The sequence below is a fragment of the Apodemus sylvaticus genome, chromosome 3 (assembly GCF_947179515.1).
Source record: "Apodemus sylvaticus chromosome 3, mApoSyl1.1, whole genome shotgun sequence".
NCBI classification, from domain to species: Eukaryota; Metazoa; Chordata; class Mammalia; order Rodentia; family Muridae; genus Apodemus; species Apodemus sylvaticus.
The window spans coordinates 143,179,009-143,197,833 of record NC_067474.1 but is presented as its reverse complement, the minus strand read 5'-3'; the positions used below and the strand labels follow the sequence as shown (position 1 = coordinate 143,197,833).

At 51.9% G+C, this 18,825-nt stretch overlaps 2 protein-coding genes across 2 annotated transcripts; one reads left to right on the top strand and one right to left on the bottom strand.

The window, feature by feature from the left end:
* Window positions 1-15,780: 15,780 nt before the first annotated feature.
* Fam229a (family with sequence similarity 229 member A) lies at window positions 15,781-17,115 on the bottom strand. The gene is made up of 3 exons (XM_052175681.1): window positions 16,329-17,115; window positions 16,103-16,249; window positions 15,781-15,982 (listed from the first exon to the last, which is right to left on the bottom strand). The coding sequence occupies exons 1-3, from the start codon at window positions 16,463-16,465 to the stop codon at window positions 15,880-15,882; spliced, it is 387 nt and encodes a 128-aa protein (XP_052031641.1). The 5' UTR covers window positions 16,466-17,115; the 3' UTR covers window positions 15,781-15,879.
* On the top strand, window positions 17,057-18,408 carry Tssk3 (testis specific serine kinase 3). The gene is made up of 2 exons (XM_052175680.1): window positions 17,057-17,201; window positions 17,747-18,408. Exons 1-2 carry the CDS (start codon window positions 17,057-17,059, stop codon window positions 18,406-18,408), a joined length of 807 nt encoding a protein of 268 aa, XP_052031640.1.
* Window positions 18,409-18,825: the final 417 nt, after the last annotated feature.

Sequence of the window (18,825 nt, the reverse complement as noted above, 5' to 3'; positions counted from 1 at the left end):
GCATTCTGAGATGTTTTGTTGTTCTTGTGTTGATCCACAGAGCTTCAATTCTACACCGATTCATTCCCTTAGAGTGTAGAGTTTCCTCCTGCCTCAGGACATTTGAACATGTTCCATCCCTCTACAGAGAAAACCTCACACTCTCCAGGTTTCCACTTTTCTATTTTTTTATAGTATCTGTGCCTGTGTGTGCGCCTGTGTGTGTGCACCTGTGTGTGTGCGCCTGTGTGTGTGTGTGCCTGTGTGTGTCTGCGCGCAGAGTTCAAAGTTTGTGTCCCCAGGATGGGACTCAGGTTTTCAGGCTTTGTGAAAAGCTACCTCATCAGCTAAGTCACCTTTCTTGTCCTCAAGAAATCTTAAAATCCAGATCAAAACATTCCCCAGGAGCTTTCAAGATTCACCAAGGGAGAAGACTGACTCTCCCCAGGGCGGATTCCATGTTCCTGGGTTCAGAGCTTCTCCTCAGCATTTTTCACTCTGTTTCCCATTGTTCCATAGGACACAGGGCTGAGCCAAGACAGCCCAGCTAGCTCAGCTTAGCGTGGCCTTCCTTTAGCCACTTCTCTGAGGAAGGCCTGCTTTTCCCTGGGATGTATAATCTCTCTCTCTCTCTCTCTCTCTCTCTCTCTCTCTCTCTCTCTCTCTCTCTTTCTCTCTCTCTCTTTGCCACTAGACGCACCCTCCACCATCCCAGGGGGACTTTCTAGTACAGCTTTCTCAACATTTGCAATCGCCATGTTGGGGATGGAACCCGGTTATCTCAGCCAGCCTGAACCATTCTCGTGTCAACAAAGTATGTACGCCAGCATTGAGATACACCTCAGTGTGCTGAGCTCTATCCCAGCCCCGAGCTACACCCTGACCAGTTGTTGTTGTTTGTTTGCTTGTTTTTTGAGTAATTAAGAGAAGGAATGAAAGGTAAAAAGAAATGTGAAATCGAACATGCTCCATTTGAGGCCAAGTCTGGAGATGAATATCATTAACCCAGGATTTAGGAGGCAGAGGCAGGAGGATCTCTGTAGGCTCCAGGCTACCCTGGCCTACATAGTGAGTCCCAGGAGAGCCAGGACTACAAAGAGAAAACATTTGTCGGGGCTGGAACTAAAGGCATAACCTTGGAGCTGAACTTGAAGATGCCCAGAGGAGTCCGTGGAGAGAGCAGCGCGGCACTGAGGGGACAGAGGAGCCTGAACTGAGAAGGAGACAGCTTCTTCTCTAAGTAACACCCGGGCGGTGCCACAGTTGAAGCTTTAGGACAGAGCAGGACCCACGAGAGACAAAGTATGGCTCCAGACAGCCAGGGACTCCAAGCAGGACTCTGGAGGGAGAGCCAGTGCCTTGCCAGGGACGAGGGAGTGACCCTGGAGCAGGGTGTCCTCGAAGCTGGGGGGGAGGGGAGCAGTTCTAGATAGGATGGTGATCTGTTGTTCACTTGCCAAGTGTGGTGGCAGGCCATGGGAAAGGACAAAGGAGGAGCGAGGCCGAGGGGGGCCTGAGGGTCTGGCTTAGGCTGGGGCTAAGGGGTGCGATGCTACTCAGGGCTAGCCTAGAGCAGAGAGGGGGCTGTGAGCGGAAGCAGGCTGGTTTGGGTCAAGAAGACTTGAAGTGCCTTTGGGATGCCTCTGGGATCTGTGAGTTTTGGAGTAAAATATGTATCTCACACACACACACACACACACACACACACACACACACACACGGAGCGGAGAGAAAGGGAGATGGACACAGAGATAGAGACACAGAGACAGACAGACAGACAGAAATAATATGCCTGTCTCTTTTCCCTCACCTCTCATAAGTCTATGAGAGGCTATAGGGTGGTGACTGAGATCTCGGTCTCCAGCCCAGACCTTTCCTGGACTCAGCGGCCTTTAGAGGTCACTCTGGATGTCCCCACGGGGACCTATAGGACACAGACAAACAGGTCCAGGGAACCAGATTGGAAGAGACAGGAAGAATCCCAGAGAAGGGTCTGTTGGACTGATCTAAAGAAAGGCAGTGCTGGGTGACTGGCTCTGAGTGAGGGAAGGGCCATAAAGTCTAGACTAGATGGCTCACTGACTGCTCTTCCGGAGGTCCTGAGTTCAAATCCCAGTAACCACATGGTGGCTCACAACCATCTGTAATGGGATCCCATGCCCTCTTCTCATGTATCTGAAGACAGCTACAGTGTACTTACATATAATAAATAATATAGAAAATAATAAATAAATAAATAATAATAAAATAATAAATAAATAAATGCCAGCCAGTGGGGACTGGGCAGTGACAGATGGAGAAAGTCCTGGGACTGAGCTGGTTTCAGGAAGTTAGGTCATCATGACTTTCCTTTTATTTATGACAGGGTCTCACTACGTAACCTTGGCCAGCCTGGAACTTACCTATTTAGACCAGGCTAGCCTCAGACACACAAGAGGTCTGTCTGCTTCCTGAGTGTTAGGATTAAAGGCATGTATGTGTCAATCATGCCTGACCCTCACGGAATGTCTTAATCAGGGTGGCAGCCCTAAGACTCCTTTCCTCTGGCCCTGGGCACTTTCAGCCATTCCTTGCTGGGCGTAGGCCCACTGCGGGCCTTAGCCCCGAGAGGACCCGGGAGACTGTGGGTGAGCGAGCCAGCACAGGCTGAAGGCCACGCCTGAACTGACTGCAGAGACCATAGCCCTCTCTGCTTTAAACTTGTTCATGGTTTCCCTACAGTTTCCTCCAGCTCAGGGTTCTCCACAGCTCTGACCCTCAGCTGACTAGTTGCATGTCTGGTGGCTCCTGACTGAGGTAAGACTTTGAGTTCACAAGGCCCAATCTCTCCTCCCTCCCCTTTGCCCTCCTTCCTGGAATGCTGTGGTCTGTGCTCAACCCCCCAGCCCCAGGGTCTTCTCAGCTATCAAGAAACACAGCCCGGGGGATCCCTGGAGCCTTCCTGAGTCTTCAGTGGGCCAACTATGCCCCAATTACGTCACCCTCCAGAGACCCTTCACTCAGATGACCTGTGTCTCTACCATTTTTTTTTTCTGGCATGAGTTCTGCCTGTGCTGCTGGGTGCTCACAGATGACAGGGGCAGAGGGGGAGGAGGGGAGGACCCCAGAGGTGGGGAGGACCCCGGAGGTGGGTGTGTAACAGTCAACACAACGGGAAGAGCTGAGGGTTCCCTGTACACACACACACACACACACACACACACACAAAGTGGAGGCAGCAGCTCTGGGGAAACAAAGCTATTTAACTGGGACACAAAGGGCAGAAACTCAGTGCCCCCAGGATCGAAAGAAAGGGGGCGGTGATCTTCATAACAGAGAGGGGACCCCAGATTGTTCAGGGATCCCTGGCTACCTTTGCTCAGCTTTGGCTTGGCACAGGTGGGCCTTGGGATCCTTACACAAACAGCCTGAAGCCTGCATCCCCAGATTCCTAGAAAACAGACACCTGTGACATTCCTCTGGCGCTGCAAGGCACAGGGAATATAGTTGAACATTCCAGGTGTCCTGAGCTCCAACAGCCACAAATGTCTTTGCCCTGATGTCTTTGGATGAGTCACTGAGTGTCTGTGGGCCTCAGGCTCCTCATCAGAGGACAATTTAGGTGCGGATGGTTCTCTTCCACAGATGGAGTCAGATGCTTCAAGAGAAAGCCGTGCAAAAGGAAACTAAGTTTCAGTCTTCTGAGGCGGCTCAGCCCTGTCTTTGTTTCCCCCTGCCCCTGCCCGGGTTTGGGTTTGCATCCACATAGGGAGGTCTTTGAATGCAATGGATGCTTAGCCGATCAACTGTCTCTGCCCTTTGAGGTTTTCCTCTGAGGAATTTCAGGCAATCGCCACCCCCACCCTTGTCAGGTCTTCCCTGAACCTTCTGTCTAGACAGAACCTGCTCCAGTGAGCCCAGCCCATCTCCTCCCTTTTGCCCACAAGGCAAGAGGCCTGTGAAAGCTGAGGTTGCTCAGCAGGGGCTGTGGTTAGACAGGACTGAGGACTTCCTTCGGGGCTTCAGGATGTTACTACTCTGGAAAGCAACCAAAGTCCTTGGACCGATGCACTTCCGGGAAGACCCAGGTCTATCTGCCTAGACCAGTCTTTTGCTGCAGTGAATCAGCTATCCTGGGGACCCTCCTGGGTCCTGTTTAAACCCAATGCCCTTCCCCCAGAGAGCACAAACAGCAAACAGGAGGCGAGCCACAGCAATACAATTCTTCGGCACAGAGCCAGAGGTTATGGGTCACCAACCAGACATACAGTGTCGCCTCCATGTAGAATACTTCCTCGGGGCCAGAAAGGGCTGATCCTCTCAGTCTCCAAGCTGACAGAGCTTCCGGATCAACCGATTCAACTTTACTGAGCCAACTGTGTGTCAGGCACTGTCTAGACCTGTGAGCTAGATGGTCCCTGCCCATCCCCTGAGAAGCAGCACCTGGCCCATCCCTGCTCTCAGATATGACGCGTGGCTTAGTGGCTTATCTCTGATGACTTTTTTTTTTTTTTTTTTTTTTTGATTTGGTTTTTTTGAGACAGGGTTTCTCTGTATAGCCCTGGCTGTTCTGGAACACACTCTGTAGTCCAGGCTGGCCTCGAACTCAGAAATCCGCCTGCCTCTGCCTCCCAGAATGCTGGGATTACAAGCGTGTGCCAACACTGCCCAGCTATCTCTGATGACTTTTAATGGCCTATTTCTAGTGGAGTATAAGCTCTGGGGGAACCGGGACCTCAACTGTCTCACCTCATCATCAACATCTCAGCGTGATGCCCAAGAACTCAGGGGAGGGAAAAAACTTGGCAGACTGCCAAAATAGGCCTGGTAAATAAATTGACATGGAACTCAGAGGCAGGGCAGACACACAGACTTCAGAACTGTGAAGACATATGGAGCACAGACACATGCAGGAAGGTTGTCCCCACCGAGTCCTTTAAGCCAACTCAGAGCTGTTCTTGTTGTTGGCCATTTATTTTGCCCTCTAGCCCCAGGGCTGGAGTCACTCTTGTCCTGAGGCCTTCCTACATAATAGTTGAGGATATCTTGGTGCCTAAATTCCTTGTGCTGGGGACAAAGCTGGCATTATGTTTGAGTTTTATTTTTGGAGACAGAGTCTGTCTGTGTAGCTCTGGCCGTCCTGGAACTAACAACTCACTGTGTAGACCGGGCTGGTGTGGAACTCAAGAGAGATTTGCCTGCCTCTGCCTCCTGGAGTGCTGGGATTAAAGATCTGTGTGGCCCTCAGCTCTCTCTCTCTCTCTCTCTCTCTCTCTCTCTCTCTCTATATATATATATATATATATATATATATATATATATATATGTGTGTGTGTGTGTGTGTGTGTGTGTGTGTATGTCAGTGTGTCTGTGTGTGTGTATATCACTGGAGTAAAGATGCCCCCAGAGGTCAGAAGAGTGTTTTCATAAAGCTAAAGTAACAGGGGTTTGTGAGTCACAAACATGCGTACTGAACTAAACTCAGGTTCTCTGGAAGAGCCCCAAACGCTGTTTGCGGCTGAGCCATCTCTCCAGCCTGTTAACTGTTTTGAGCTCCTTCTTTGGTGAATAGGCATTTCAGTGTACCTACATTTGCCAACCTTTAAAAAAAAAGATACAAGCCAGGCGGTGGTGGCGCTCCCCTGTAATCCCAGCACTCTGGGAGGCAGAGGCAGGCGGATTTCTGAGTTCGAGGCCAGCCTGGTCTACAGAGTGAGTTCCTGGACAGCCAGGACTATACAGAGAAACCCTGTCTTGAAAAAAGCAAATCCAAAAAAAACAAAAAAACAAAAAAACAAAAAAAGAAAAAAAAAAAAAGAAAGATACATTCGTGGGCAGGCAAGATGGCTCAGAGGGCATTTGCTAACGAGCCCTCCGACTTAAAATTCAATCCCCAAAACCCAAATGGCGGAAGGAGAGGAGAGAAATGATTCTCGCCGGTTGTTCTTCGACCTCCCTACCAAAACTCAGTGGAGGTCAACGCGCCAGAGGTTGGATCTTCTTTTCTAGCTCGACCTTCCCCACCCCCCACCATGGCTCCTCCCAAGTTCCGCCCCTCACTCCCGCACTGCTGCACGCTAAGAAACCCAGCTTCTTCCTCCAGCCTAGGAACTGGTAGTTAATGTCAGGCCACTAGCGCCTCCCTGAAGGGCCCAGCGCAGGGCAGATAAGGTGGGGGACCGGGCTGCTCATGCTCCTCCCCTTTCCCCCGAGGACTCGTACCCAAGTCAGGCCACGCCCTTCCACGAGCGCTGGAATCCCCCGCAGGCCCTCTCCCTCCCCCTCAGGCCCCGCCCCCGCCCCGAGGGTCCCGCCTCGCGTGCAGACCTCGGGACTTCCTCGAGGGCTCCGCTCGACCAGGACCTGGACCCGCCTCCCCACCGAGAACCCCGCCCCTCTCTTCTCTGGCCACGCCTTCTTTCCCTAGAGCTCCTACAGACCCCGGTCTGAGTGTGGGCGCCTTAGCCAGCGCTGGTCGGCTCACCCGCAGCATGTCACCAGGCCGGTGACCCGGAGAGTGGCCCTGCGCTTGGCCCAGCGGCAGGCACTACCCAGCGGGCCGTGACGCTGCGGGCTCAGTAGTCTCCCCGGCTTCCTCGAGCGGCGGCCTCCATAGAGGCCCAAAATACGGCTTCTGGGCCAGGCCTTGTGGGATCGATCACTTCGGGAGAGTACACACAAGGGAGGAGGAGTCCCCACCCATGGGTCGAGGTCACTGTAGTCGACCTAGAAAGATAGGCACCCTGAGAGGAATTGGAAACTCCGACTTCCCCCACCCCACATGCCTCTTCCCAAGGACCTGGGCACCTATCTCCCTGCTGCCAGGTCAAGGTGTTTTATCCTGTGACATTCTCCTCAGTCCTCACCCCCGGACAGAAGAAAGTTCACCACGAAGTGGGCAGTCTCAGTGAATAGCATGTTCAGTCCTCTTGACCCAGGGTTGGACTAACACCTGCGGTCTGAAAGCCCACAGTCCCCCAGGGCCTGTTGCTTTTAGCCGAAGACATCAGGTCAGGTGGCTGAGGGGGTTGGGGTAGAGTTGATCTTTGGTGGGGACCCCCACCCCCACCCCCACCAGAATCTTCAACTTTTCCCCAAGATAGACACACACACCCAGCCCCTTAGGCCCAGGGCCTTTAGGAAGGGTGGGGTTGAGAGTAGGTAAGCCTGAGGGAACACACACACACACACACACACACACACACACACACACACACACACACACACACGCACACACACCCTACTCTACTCAGAGGCCTCCAGCCTCTATTCCCACAACCCTGTTGTTGAGTTTGTTGCAGGGACCCACATCTCAAAGGTTTTCTCCGTCTGTATAGTTCCAAACACACCCAAGGCCGAAGGACTGGAAGATTTCATGATGACTCCATTCTTTACCATTCTGAGTGGTTAAAAAGTCATCTGCCGGCTGGTGGTGGCACACGCCTTCAATCCCAGCACTCAGGGGCAGAGGCAGGTGGAGCTTTGAGTTCCAAGCTAGCCTGGTCTACAGAGTGAGTTCCAGGATAGCCAGGGCTACACAGGGAAACCATGTCTTGGGGTAGGGGGACCCCAAATCCTCCTGTTCTGATTCACTCTTTTTGCTGAAGAATGAACCGAGGTTTGGAGAGGGATAGCAAATGGTGGACCGAGTCTGTGTGCCCTTGACCTGCCTGAAACACGGCGCTCAGGACTCTGAGTCCGGGCTGGATCCTGCTCCCGGATACCGAGATTCTGAGGAATGTCCTGGCCTAACTCCCTTTTGCACACTGCCAGTTTGGACTATTTAACCCCTAGTGACTCATGCAGGCTTCAGAGGAGAGTGGGCAGCTGCTTTGAGCCCCCAGAGTCCAGCACAGGCCCTGACTTGCTCCCCCCACAACCCCAATTCCATAGCCAGGTTTAAGGCTCTCTTTTCTCTCCTTGACTGCCTCCCTCTCCCAGTCCCGTCTTCGTCGTTCCCTTGTTGAGACCCTCCAAGATGGCTCCTTCCCATCAGCCAACAGGCTCTGGTCCTATCTCTGAAGTAACAGAAAGCCTTCCTGGGCCCCTCCCCTCTCTAGCTCCCTTGCAGGGGCACCGTTCTTAGCTGTTACATTTCCCCTCAGCCCCTGCTGCAATCTGGTTTCCTCCCGGACCGTTTCGTGGGAACAGATCCTGAAGGTCATCACTGATCTTGTTACCACATCCGAGGGATGAGCGGAGTCTTTATCTGACTCGACCCACGGTGGTGGCTGACTCCACACTCACACAGCAAGAACCTCCCTCCCACTCCAGATACTTTGGGGCCCTCTACTTGTTTTGGGGATACTCTGTGCTCCTTTTCTTGCTATCTTAGAAGCCTTTGCCTGCCCCAGTCTTGCAGCATTCCTGGGCACACGGAGGCCCAAGCCTGAGTCGCCAGGCCTTCAGTGTGTGTCAGAGAGCTGGTCTCCACCCCACCCCACCTGCCTCCTGGAGCCTTCCAGGGTGGTGTGACCTCCCTGCCATGCTCCTGCATCACACCGCTTCCTGGCTCCCTTAGAAATATGGGCTTGAGCCCGGCAGTGGTGGCGCACACCTTTAATCCCAGCACTTGGGAGGCAGAGGCAGGCAGATTTCTGAGTTTGAGGCCAGCCTGGTCTACAGAGTGAGTTCCAGGACAGCCAGGGTAACCCTGTCTCAAAAAACAAACAAACAAACAAACAAACAAACAAACAAAAAGGAATACGTGCTTGAACCAGAAGTCTAAGCTTAGTTCTTTTTATAATATTAATAACAATAGTTATTAATATTCCTTTATATAATGCATATAATGCTTTACCTGCGTGTATGTCTGTGCACCACTGTTCACCTGGTGCCCATGGAGACCAGAAGAAGATACTGGGTGCCCTGATGGGGGCTGGAGATTAAACATGGGTCCTCTGGAAGAGCACCCAGTGCTCTTAACTGCTGAGCCACCATCCCAGCCCAGCTTCTTAAATGAAATGTATAAAGCACAGGTGACTGGCTTTATTTATTTATTTGTTTATTTATTTATTTATTTATTTATAGACAGGATCTGGGGATTAAAAGTGTGTACATGTGACTATTTTCTGTTTGTTTGGTTTTTGTTTTTCCAAGACAGGGTTTCCCTGTATAATCCTGGCTGTCCTGGAGCTCGCTCTGTAGATCAATCTGGCCTTGAACTCTTGAGATCTGCCTGCCTGTGCCTCCTGGTGTACTAGGATGGGTCACCACCCCATGGCTTGTCTCTCTATTTTCATAAACAACTCAAAACACTAGTGTCTCTAACTTCCTCTTATACTATTTACACTTGGCCTAAAGGTCTGGTACCTGGTGGGCGGGGCTTCAACCATCTCCTGTCTTTGCTAACATCCTTCATCCCCATGTGACTGCCCCAGGAGGGAAGCCAAGGATTGTTCTTCCAAAGCACGAGTGCACTGGTGTGTCTTTTCCACCCCTCCCCGCCCTGCAGTCTCTTTAGCACTAAATTCACACACAATTCTAGTGCCTGGACATTTCACACCTCCACAACACTCTTGCTCAAGTGTCACTTTCCTGTGTAAGTCATTTCCGACTCCCCCAGTCAGCCTGGTTAGTGGCCTTAGTCCCTCTGCCGGTCCAACGGGGCCTCGCTTGCCTCTGTAGATTCGGCAAGCAGTCATTCACTAGCTAGCCTGGTCCGCAGACTTAGGAGGCCTCCCACTCTAGGCCCCAGCAATGTTAGGGTGACCATAGCAGAGCCCCAGGTCTCTGTGAGCACACAGACAGGGGCTAAACAGAACGAGAAAGAGGTGGTGGGCAGGGCAGCCTTTCCTCAGAGGCAAGACTGGCAGAGACCTGAGGGGTAAGTGCGGATCTGAGAGAAGCCATTCCAGCCCTAAGGTACTCAGGCCTACGGGTAGGAAGCTAAAACCAACAGGAAACACAAAGCACTCTGGGCACAGGCTCATCAACCTTTACTCCCAGCACTCGGGAGGCAGTAGAGTAGCAGGTGGCTCTCTTGAGTTTGAGGCCAGCCTGGGCTACATAAACCCCCCCCCCAATTCCTCCACCCCCTCTCTCTTTTGTTTTTGTTTTTGTTTTGTTGTTTTTTTTGTTTTTTGAGACAGGGTCTCTCTGTATATCCCTGGCTATCTTGGAACTCACTCTGTAGACCAGGCTGGCCTCTAACTCAGAAATCTGCCTGCCTCTGCCTCCCAAGTGCTGGGAATAAAGGTGTGCGCCACCAATGCCAGGCTCCCCCCGCCTCTCAAAAAAAACCAAACCAAAACAAAGATTGCTTTGTGACCATATGGTATCTAATGTGCCATAAACCACTGAAGAGATTTAAGTAGAGGTGATCCCACTGGAGCTGTAGACTGGAAAAACCACGCAGGAAGGAAGTTCGCAATGTTCAGGGGGCTGCCTGAGGAGTTTGGATGGCTGGCGGGGTCTCCCTCAGAACGGAGCCAGGGAATATGGACAGGACATGTTTGCCTGGACTGGAGGCTGAGGAAATGGACCAGGGTGGAGTAACTCTGAGGCTGTCCTCATGGTGGCTGGGAGAGGGTGGTGGGCGTGGGAACACTTCCCCCTCCCCCTTACCCTGCCCCCCCTCCCATCTGCTCCTGCTGCAGCCTTGGCCCTGTCTTCCTGTGGCCCCTCATTCATCTTTTTTCCTATAGGGTAGATGGAGGCTCAGGAAGTTGATGGCTGCTGACAAGGCTTAGGACAGCGCACAGGGAAGGGGGAGAAAGAGGAAGCTGGGTCAAAGCCCGGATGTGATGGACTTCAGGGAAAGTGACATCTGTGGTTTCCTCAGAGCCTGGAAATTCCACTGGCTCTGACTGCGTCACCAGCCTGCATCCTGGGGTCTGGACCATGGTCATCCTGGGGCCCCCTCTAGGGTTAATAGAATCCATGCCAGTCCTCCCCAACAGATCCCAGGAGGAGAAGCTGTCACTGTGCATTTCCCATGATCTAGTCCCAGTGTGTGGCCTGTACTCCTGAAACTCTCAGAGGGAGGCTATCCTGGTACCCATGAAGCTTGAAGGGGTTAAGGAGTCTGCTCAGAGTTCCACAGCTAGGAGGAGGCAGAGTGAGGATTTGAACTGAGGTTTGACGGACATCAGAGCCTGTGCGTCTTTCCTCCTATGCTATATTAAGCCTGTCCACCCTTCAGTTGATTGGCCCAGCAAAGGGAGGAGGCTTTGTGGGGGATTTGCTCGTGGTTGGGGTGGCTGCCCCCCTTCTCATATCGAGAGATGGGAAATAGTGCTGACGTCAATTGTTGCCATGGTGATAAAGCAACCCTTTCCCTGCCGTCTCCATGGAAACCTAGGGGTCCATCTGTACTTCAATTCGCCCCCTCCTTCTAAAAGGGGGTCCCTTCGGGAGGGGCCAGCTAATAAGGTATCTGAGAGAGAAGACAGTGATTTAAGCATCTTTTTCTGGGTCCCTTGTCATTCCTCAGGCCCAGGGAATAAGGCTTGGGACCAGGAAGTCCAGCACCAGAGTCTCTGGCCAGTCCTACCCTTGAGAATGAGGGATACCAGCTAGGGATTCTTGTAGAAGCAGTCCCTTCCCTAATTTCTGAAGTTCCAGATCCTCTGCTCTGTGGTGACAGTGTCTTGGTTGCCCGGCTCTCTACTGCCCCTTGAACTCAAAGGTTAGAGTAGCAGCAGTTTTCAGCTTCAGTTTTTTCAAGGTCTCTAGCTGCATCTGGCCTCGAGCCCGCCTGCCTGGTGCCATAGAGACACGACCTTCCCAAAGCCTTGCAGAAGGTGACGTAAACCCCTCTTTCCAGATACAGGCCTGGAAGCTCAGAGAGGCGGAGGTATCAGGCCCCTACAGTCAGAAAATGGCAGGGACAGGACTGGAACTCAGGATTGGATTGACGCCAGAGGCTTTCCTCCGTGGAAAGAGGAAGGACTAGAACAGAAAGGGAAATAGAAACAGGAGAATGGAGCCTGGCTTAGTCTCTCTCTGCTGTCTGCAGAACAAAGTTCGGTCTCCTGAGGTGGGGCCTCCAGACTTCTTTGATGTCCCTTTTCTCACCGGTTCTGCATTAGATGTGGGCTCTCAGCATGGGCTGGCTCCAAACTTGAGTGGTAAAAACTTAATTCCTGATCTTCACTTTTACCTTCCTGCCTTAAAGCCTTTGCCCATGCTCTACCTGGAATGCCCCTTTCCCTGGCTCACTGACAGTCTAGAGCTAGCGAGCCAGCCAGCTCCACGGCCTGCCTGGCAGGAGCGGTGCCTGAAACCACGCACACCGAGTGCATAGGAGGTGGCAGGGAATGGTTTATTTTATAGGTTTCTGTTGTTGTTGTTGTTGTTGTTGTTTTGTATTTTTATGGTCTTTTTAAAGAAAAGGAAGGCTGAGAAGAGGGTGGGGGCAGGGAAGGAAGTACCAGAGATGGGAGGGGAGAGAGAGAGAATGGGACAGATTGAGCATTTCAGGGCTAGATGAGTCCACAGAGCCCAGCATTTAAATACCAACTGGGAAGGAGAGCTTTTTGTGTGAAAACCAATGAAGGTGCTTTAGCTGGGTGGGTGGCGCACTGAGTCCCAGCCCTGAGGAGGACATAGGAGGACATTGGGTGCCGGGCTAGCCTGTACTGCACAGAAAGCCTGCTTTAAAAAGGGGAGGGGGTGGCTGGAAAGATGACTCTGCAGTTATGAGTACTAGCTGCTCTTCTGGAGATCCTGTATTTGATCCTCAGAATCCACCCAGTGGCTCACAACTGCCTGTAATTCCAGTTCCAGAGGATCTAACACCCTCTCTGACCTCAGTGGACAGTGCAGGAACATGGTGAGCAGACATGCACACTGGCAAAACATGTTCTAGTTAGGGTTTCCATTGCTGTGAAGAGACACCATGACCAAGGCAACTCTTATAAAGGACAACATTTAACTGGGGCTGGCTTATGGGGTTCAGAGGTTCAGTCCACTATCATCAAGGAAGGAGCATGGCAGTATCCAGGCAGACGTGGGGCTGGAGGAACCAAAAGTTCTCCATCTTGATCCAAAGGCAGATAGGAGAAGACTATTTTCAAATAGCTAGGAGGAGGGTCTCAAATACCACCCTCACAATGACACACTTCCTCTGAGAAAGGCCACACCTACTCCAACAAGGCCATAAATACCTCCTAAGAGTGCCACTCCCTGGGTCAAGCATATCCAAACCACCACATCAATAGATATAAAATAAGAATAAACCAGTCTTTTTTGTGGGGTGGGTTTTGAAACAGGGTTTCTCTGTGTAGCCCTGGCTGTCCTGGAACCCACTCTGTAGACCAGGCTGGCCTCGAACTCAGAAATCTGCCTGCTTCTGCCTCCCAAGTGCTGGGATTACAGGCATGTGCCACCACTGCCCGGCCAGTCTTTTCTTTTTATATGAGTACACTGTAGCTGTCTTCAGACACACCAGAAGAGGGCATCAGATCCCATTACAGATGGTTGTGAGCCAACTTGTGGTTGCTGGGAATTGAACTCAGGACCTCTGGAAGAGCAGTCAGTGCTCTTAACCACTGAGCCATCTCTCCAGCCCATAAACAAGTTTTTCAAAAAACATTTTTTTAAAGTTTTTTTTTGAGACAGAGTTTCTCTGTGTAGCCCTGGCTGTCCTGGAACTCACTCTGTAGACCAGGCTGGCCTTGAACTCAGAAATCCGCCTGCCTCTGCCTTCCAAGTGCTGGTATTAAAGATGTGTACCACCACTGCCCAGCTTAAAAAACATTTCTAAAAAGCTCAGGTTGGTAGGCAACCTTACTCAGCAGGTGCAAATCCATGGGCTGCATCCTCGGCACCGAATAAACCCGGGCGAGGTACCACACGGATGGCACAGGCCTACTTGGCCTTAGCTGCCTAGTGAGTTTGAAGTCACATTGGGCTACATGAGATCCCATATGCTTTTGTTTAATTTTTTTTTTAATAAGCCAACCAACCAAACCAAAAGTTGCCTTTTTTGTCAGATGACCGTGGGATCTGAAGTACCCTGAAAAGGGGCTTAAACTCCACCCCATGTGGAGAGAGGTATTTTGCTCATTTATTTTAGATCTCGAGGGACTGGAGATTGAACTAGACCTTTGGGTTGCATAGCTTCATATTTAAAGAAAATAATAATTTAAAAAACAGCAAACTGGGGCTGGAGAGATGGCTTAGCGGTTAAGAGCGCTGACTGCTCTTCCAGAGGTCTTGAGTTCAAATCCCAGCAACCACATGGTGGCTCACAACCATCTGTAATGAGATCTGATGCCCTCTTCTGGTGTGTCCAAAGACAGCTACAGCGTACTCACATGTAATAAATAAATAATTATTTAAAAAACAAAACAGCAAACTATAAGGCCTGATATAGTGGCACACCTGTGATTTTCTTGAGAGACTGAGTCAGGGAAATCAAAGTTAGAGGCTACCCTGGGCTACAAAAGATTCTCTTGCAGAAAACCTCCATCATTATAACTATAGAATAACAATAGCAAAATTAGAATGTGTTCCACTTAAACAGGCTCCCTTCTTGGGAACCTTCCTGTCATGACTTCTGCTTGAGAGAGAACGGTTCAAGGCATTTAGTTTAAGGAACTGGAATAGTTTTATGTTCCAGCATTACCTGTTATCAGGGGAGCCTTGGGCATGTCCTTTAATTCATTTATGGAATAGGTAATTAAGAAATTTAGGGCGGGGGGGAGGGGCTGGAGAGATGGCTCAGTGGTTGAGAACACCAACTGCTCTTCCAAAGGTCCTGAGTTCAAATCCTAGCAACCACATGTTGGCTCACAACCATCTGTAATGAGGTCTGATGCCCTCTTCTGGTGTGTCTGAAGACAGCTACAGTGTACTTACATATAATAATTAATAAATCTTTTAAAAATATTAAAAAAAAAAAGAAAAGAGAAATTTAGGGAGACGGCCAGGCAGTGATGGCACATGCCTTTAATCCCAGCACCTGGGAGGCATAGAGAAACTCTAACTCCAAAAAAAAAAAAAAAAAAAAAAAGAAAAGAAAAAGAAAAGAAAAGAAAAGAAAGAAATAAAAGAAAAAGAAACTTAGGGGAGCAGGCATGGTGGTGCATGCCTTTAATCTGAGCACACAGGAAGAAGAGGAAGGTGGATCTTTTGAGTTTAGAGCCAGCCTTGTCTACAAAGTGAGTTCTAGGCCAGGTCAGAAAAGAAAATTGGGGGTGGGGTACGGATTGGAGAGATGGCTTAGTGGTTGAGAGCAGTTGTCCTTACAAAAAGACTCAGGTGTGATTTCCAGCAACCACACAGTGGTTCAAAAATATCCTTAACCTTAGTTCCTCGGAATTCAACAGGCATGTGCTGGTGCATGCACAGACATCCAGGCAAAACATCCCCAAACAGACGGGGCCATTCCCTGACCCCTACGGCAGGCCAAAGAACGGCAGGGAGCCAAATCTAATTCTAGCTTGGGTGAGTTACACGGTCAGTCTTTTATTATTTTTCTCTATATTGTCTGTTCATCTTTCCCATTCTTGCTTCTGTCCCAGCTGCTCTGAGCAGCCAGTGTCCCGCAGAGAAGGAAGATTTCATTGGTGAACCCAAGACAGGGAAGAGGAAACTGACAACTGGAGATTTCTGCAGGTGAAGGGGAAAGGCTAATAACCACCAAGATCGGCCTGGAAGAGGGTGCCAACCCCCTAGCTGGAGGTGGGTAGGGAAGTGGAGGCGGGTGGAAGAAGGCTGGTCCAAGAATGGAAATAGCCCAAGGGATAGCGGCTGGGTCAGAGAAGCCGGTGGGCCCGATCCGACGGATACACATACACGGCCAGCCCGGAGTGGAAAGAACAGTTTATGCTGTGCTTTATTAAAATGTGCATCATTCTTTTATTTTAAAATGTGCATCATTGTCTCGTGCTCGGCGCGTGCGACCTCAGCGTGGTGGCCCGCGGCTGGCCTCGTCCGTCCCGGCTCCTGCAGAGCTGCCGTGCGCAGGCGCACTCAGGTAGCACGGGCCCGGGGGCTCCCGCCCATGGCCAGGTAGACGTCGATGGGCACGTGCAGCAGCGTCAGACAGTGGCAGCCCGGGCAGCGTCGGAGCGGCCTGGCGAAAGCGGCAGGCGACAGGGGGCGCATAGTGTTGGGGCGCGCCCGGGGATGCGTCTGGGTTCTTTAGGGGGGGATGGCGATGGGGCAGGGCCGAGGGGTGGGGCGACGGCCTCACCTGACAGGGTTTTGATCCGTAGCTACAGGCTCCGGGCTATCCTGGGACTCGGGGGCGGAGGCAAGGCCAGGGGAGTCTCCGGCCTCAATGGGGAATCTTCGACCCTGTGGGGTCTCCTGGGCACTCATGTCCAGGCCCCGGGGCACTCTGTGTAGGAGTGGCGGTCAGGCAGCTCCGGGTCCCTAGGTGCTCCCTGCCCGTGCCCGCCTCCTGTGTCGTGGCTTACCTGCCGGAGGCCGAGGCCGGTCCCAGGCTGGAAGCAACTGCCCGAGCCCTGGCCGCGGGAGGACGCTCCGGTCCAGGCGGAGCCTGGCAGGTGTCTGCTGCGCGCCCGGGCCCCAGCGTCGAAGGGGAGGACTGCATTGTGACCCGGGTCTCTGCGTGCTGACCTCACACAGCCTGTTCCTCGCTGGAATTCTAGGCAGTCCCGGAGCGTTCGGGCATTTAGTGAGGGCCCGGGCTTGAAGCCAGAGGGCTCTGGTGACAGCACCTTGGTGACCGGTTTGCACTCTTCCCCAACAGCTGGATGGGGACTTCGGAGGCGAGGGCGACCCGCTTGGAAGCGGAGCCCACATGGAGAAGACCCGCATCCTTGACCGACGCAGCCACCCAGGCCCGTTCCCCAGCACTGCTAGCACTCAGTGCCTTACTCAAGAATGACTTAACCCATGCTGGGTTTGCTGGTGGTGGTGAGGGAAAGGAGGGACACTGCCCATGTTGTCTGAGGGTCACACAGCATTTACATCACAATTGGGCAGGAGTTTAAAAATGTCTGGTCCTCTCCCTCCCCACCACCTGTGGCTGTGTCCAGACGGAGAATGTTCTAGCCCTGGAGGCAGCTGTGAATGAAGTCCTTGGGGGGAGAAGAAGCAGGCCAAGGGCGATGGTGGGGTAGAGCTGCCTCGCGGAGGCAGCATGAGCTGAGAGGGTGACAAGAAGGAGGCGCTACACAGCATGGAGGACTTTCTACTCTCCAATGGATATCAGCTGGGCAAGACCATTGGGGAAGGGACCTACTCAAAAGTCAAAGAAGCATTTTCCAAAAAACATCAAAGAAAAGTGGCAATTAAAATTATAGACAAGATGGGAGGGCCAGAAGGTGAGCTGGGGCCCCTTGGAGGACGGGTGGGCTAGCCAAGGCGCTGTCCTCGGAGCATCTCCTCTTCCCTTTGAGTCAGAATGACAGAAAGCAAGTCCGATTACTGCCCTAAATAGAAGGATGTGGGGAATCCAGGATCCTCGCACCTTTCCAAATCCACAATTAAAGCACAAGGTAAAGAAGGGTCCCCAGTTTTTCCTGTCCCAGGAGGTGTTGGCCAGAAGGCAGCAAGAACTGGTGCCCACACAGGTGGAAGAGAATACTATTTAAAGCTATTGGATTCCTGGAAAGAATACTGGGAGTCAATAGCTTTGAACTTCCCAAATATTGGTCTCACAGGCTGCTAGGAGGAGGTTCCAAGGATGAGCTAATCAGGAAGTAATAAATGGCAATGCTCGCTGCTAGAAACACCTGAGACTGTTCAGGGGGTCAAGGAGGAACACCTAGACGTGGTAGGTGACCGGTAGCTGGAGAACAGGAGTCAACAGTGAGGAGCCAAGCCATTTTGATCTTGACTATTTTTTTCTCCCCACTTTTCCCCTCAGAGTTTATCCAGAGATTCCTGCCTCGGGAGCTCCAGATTGTCCGTACCCTGGACCACAAAAACATCATCCGGGTGTATGAGATGCTGGAATCAGCAGATGGAAAAATCTACCTGGTGATGGAACTGGCTGAGGGAGGGGATGTCTTTGACTGTGTGCTGAACGGAGGGCCACTTCCCGAGAGCCGGGCTAAGGCCCTCTTCCGCCAGATGGTTGAGGCTATTCGCTATTGCCATGGCTGTGGCGTGGCCCACCGGGACCTTAAGTGTGAGAACGCCTTGTTGCAGGGCTTCAACCTGAAGCTGACCGACTTTGGCTTTGCCAAGGTGCTACCCAAGTCACGCAGGGAGCTGAGCCAGACCTTCTGTGGCAGCACAGCCTATGCGGCCCCTGAGGTGCTACAGGGCATACCCCATGATAGCAAGAAAGGCGATGTCTGGAGTATGGGTGTGGTCCTGTATGTAATGCTCTGCGCAAGCCTACCTTTTGATGACACAGATATCCCCAAGATGCTGTGGCAGCAGCAGAAGGGGGTGTCCCTCCCCACTCATCTGGGCATCTCGACCGAATGCCAGGATCTGCTCAAGCGGCTCCTGGAACCAGACATGATACTCCGGCCTTCAATCGAAGAAGTTAGTTGGCACCCATGGCTAGCAAGCACTTGATAAACGCAATGGCAAGTCCTCCCCAATAAAGTAGGGGGAGAAAGCAAACGGAAAAACCCGCGTCGCCGTGCTATCTCTGCTTTACACTCTAAGCTCACTCGGCCCGTAGTGGAGTTCTACCTCCTTACTGCGGCCCACAGGCCTCTCACCCCCCTGTAAAGACCTTCCTGGAACTAAGGGCCTTCTTTAGACTTTTCTTTTATTAATGGCTCTCAAATGATTTTCATATAAGTGAGCAGTTAGCACTCATTAAGTTAGACCCTAACATCCTCCACTCGCAGGGAGGAGAGAAACGTGAGCCTGTGGAGCCGCTCGGGTGCTACGACTTGCTTTCCAAATAAACGCAAAGGCATTTATTTGGAAGGCAGACATGGCCTCCCGACTCCTTGGCTTGGTGAGGAGCTGCTTGGGCCCAGA

Bases quoted from the DNA above. Each gene is read 5' to 3' on its own strand.
- Fam229a (XM_052175681.1), bottom strand. From the start codon at position 16,465: ATGCAGTCCTCCCCTTCGACGCTGGGGCCCGGGCGCGCAGCAGACACC. The intron at 16,250-16,328 runs GTAAGCCACGAC...ACTCCTACACAG, and splicing joins CCGGCCTCGGCCTCCGGCAG to AGTGCCCCGGGGCCTGGACA. The intron at 15,983-16,102 runs GTGAGGCCGTCG...CGCTTTCGCCAG, and splicing joins ACGGATCAAAACCCTGTCAG to GCCGCTCCGACGCTGCCCGG.
- Tssk3 (XM_052175680.1), top strand. From the start codon at position 17,057: ATGGAGGACTTTCTACTCTCCAATGGATATCAGCTGGGCAAGACCATT. The intron at 17,202-17,746 runs GTGAGCTGGGGC...TTTTCCCCTCAG, and splicing joins CAAGATGGGAGGGCCAGAAG to AGTTTATCCAGAGATTCCTG.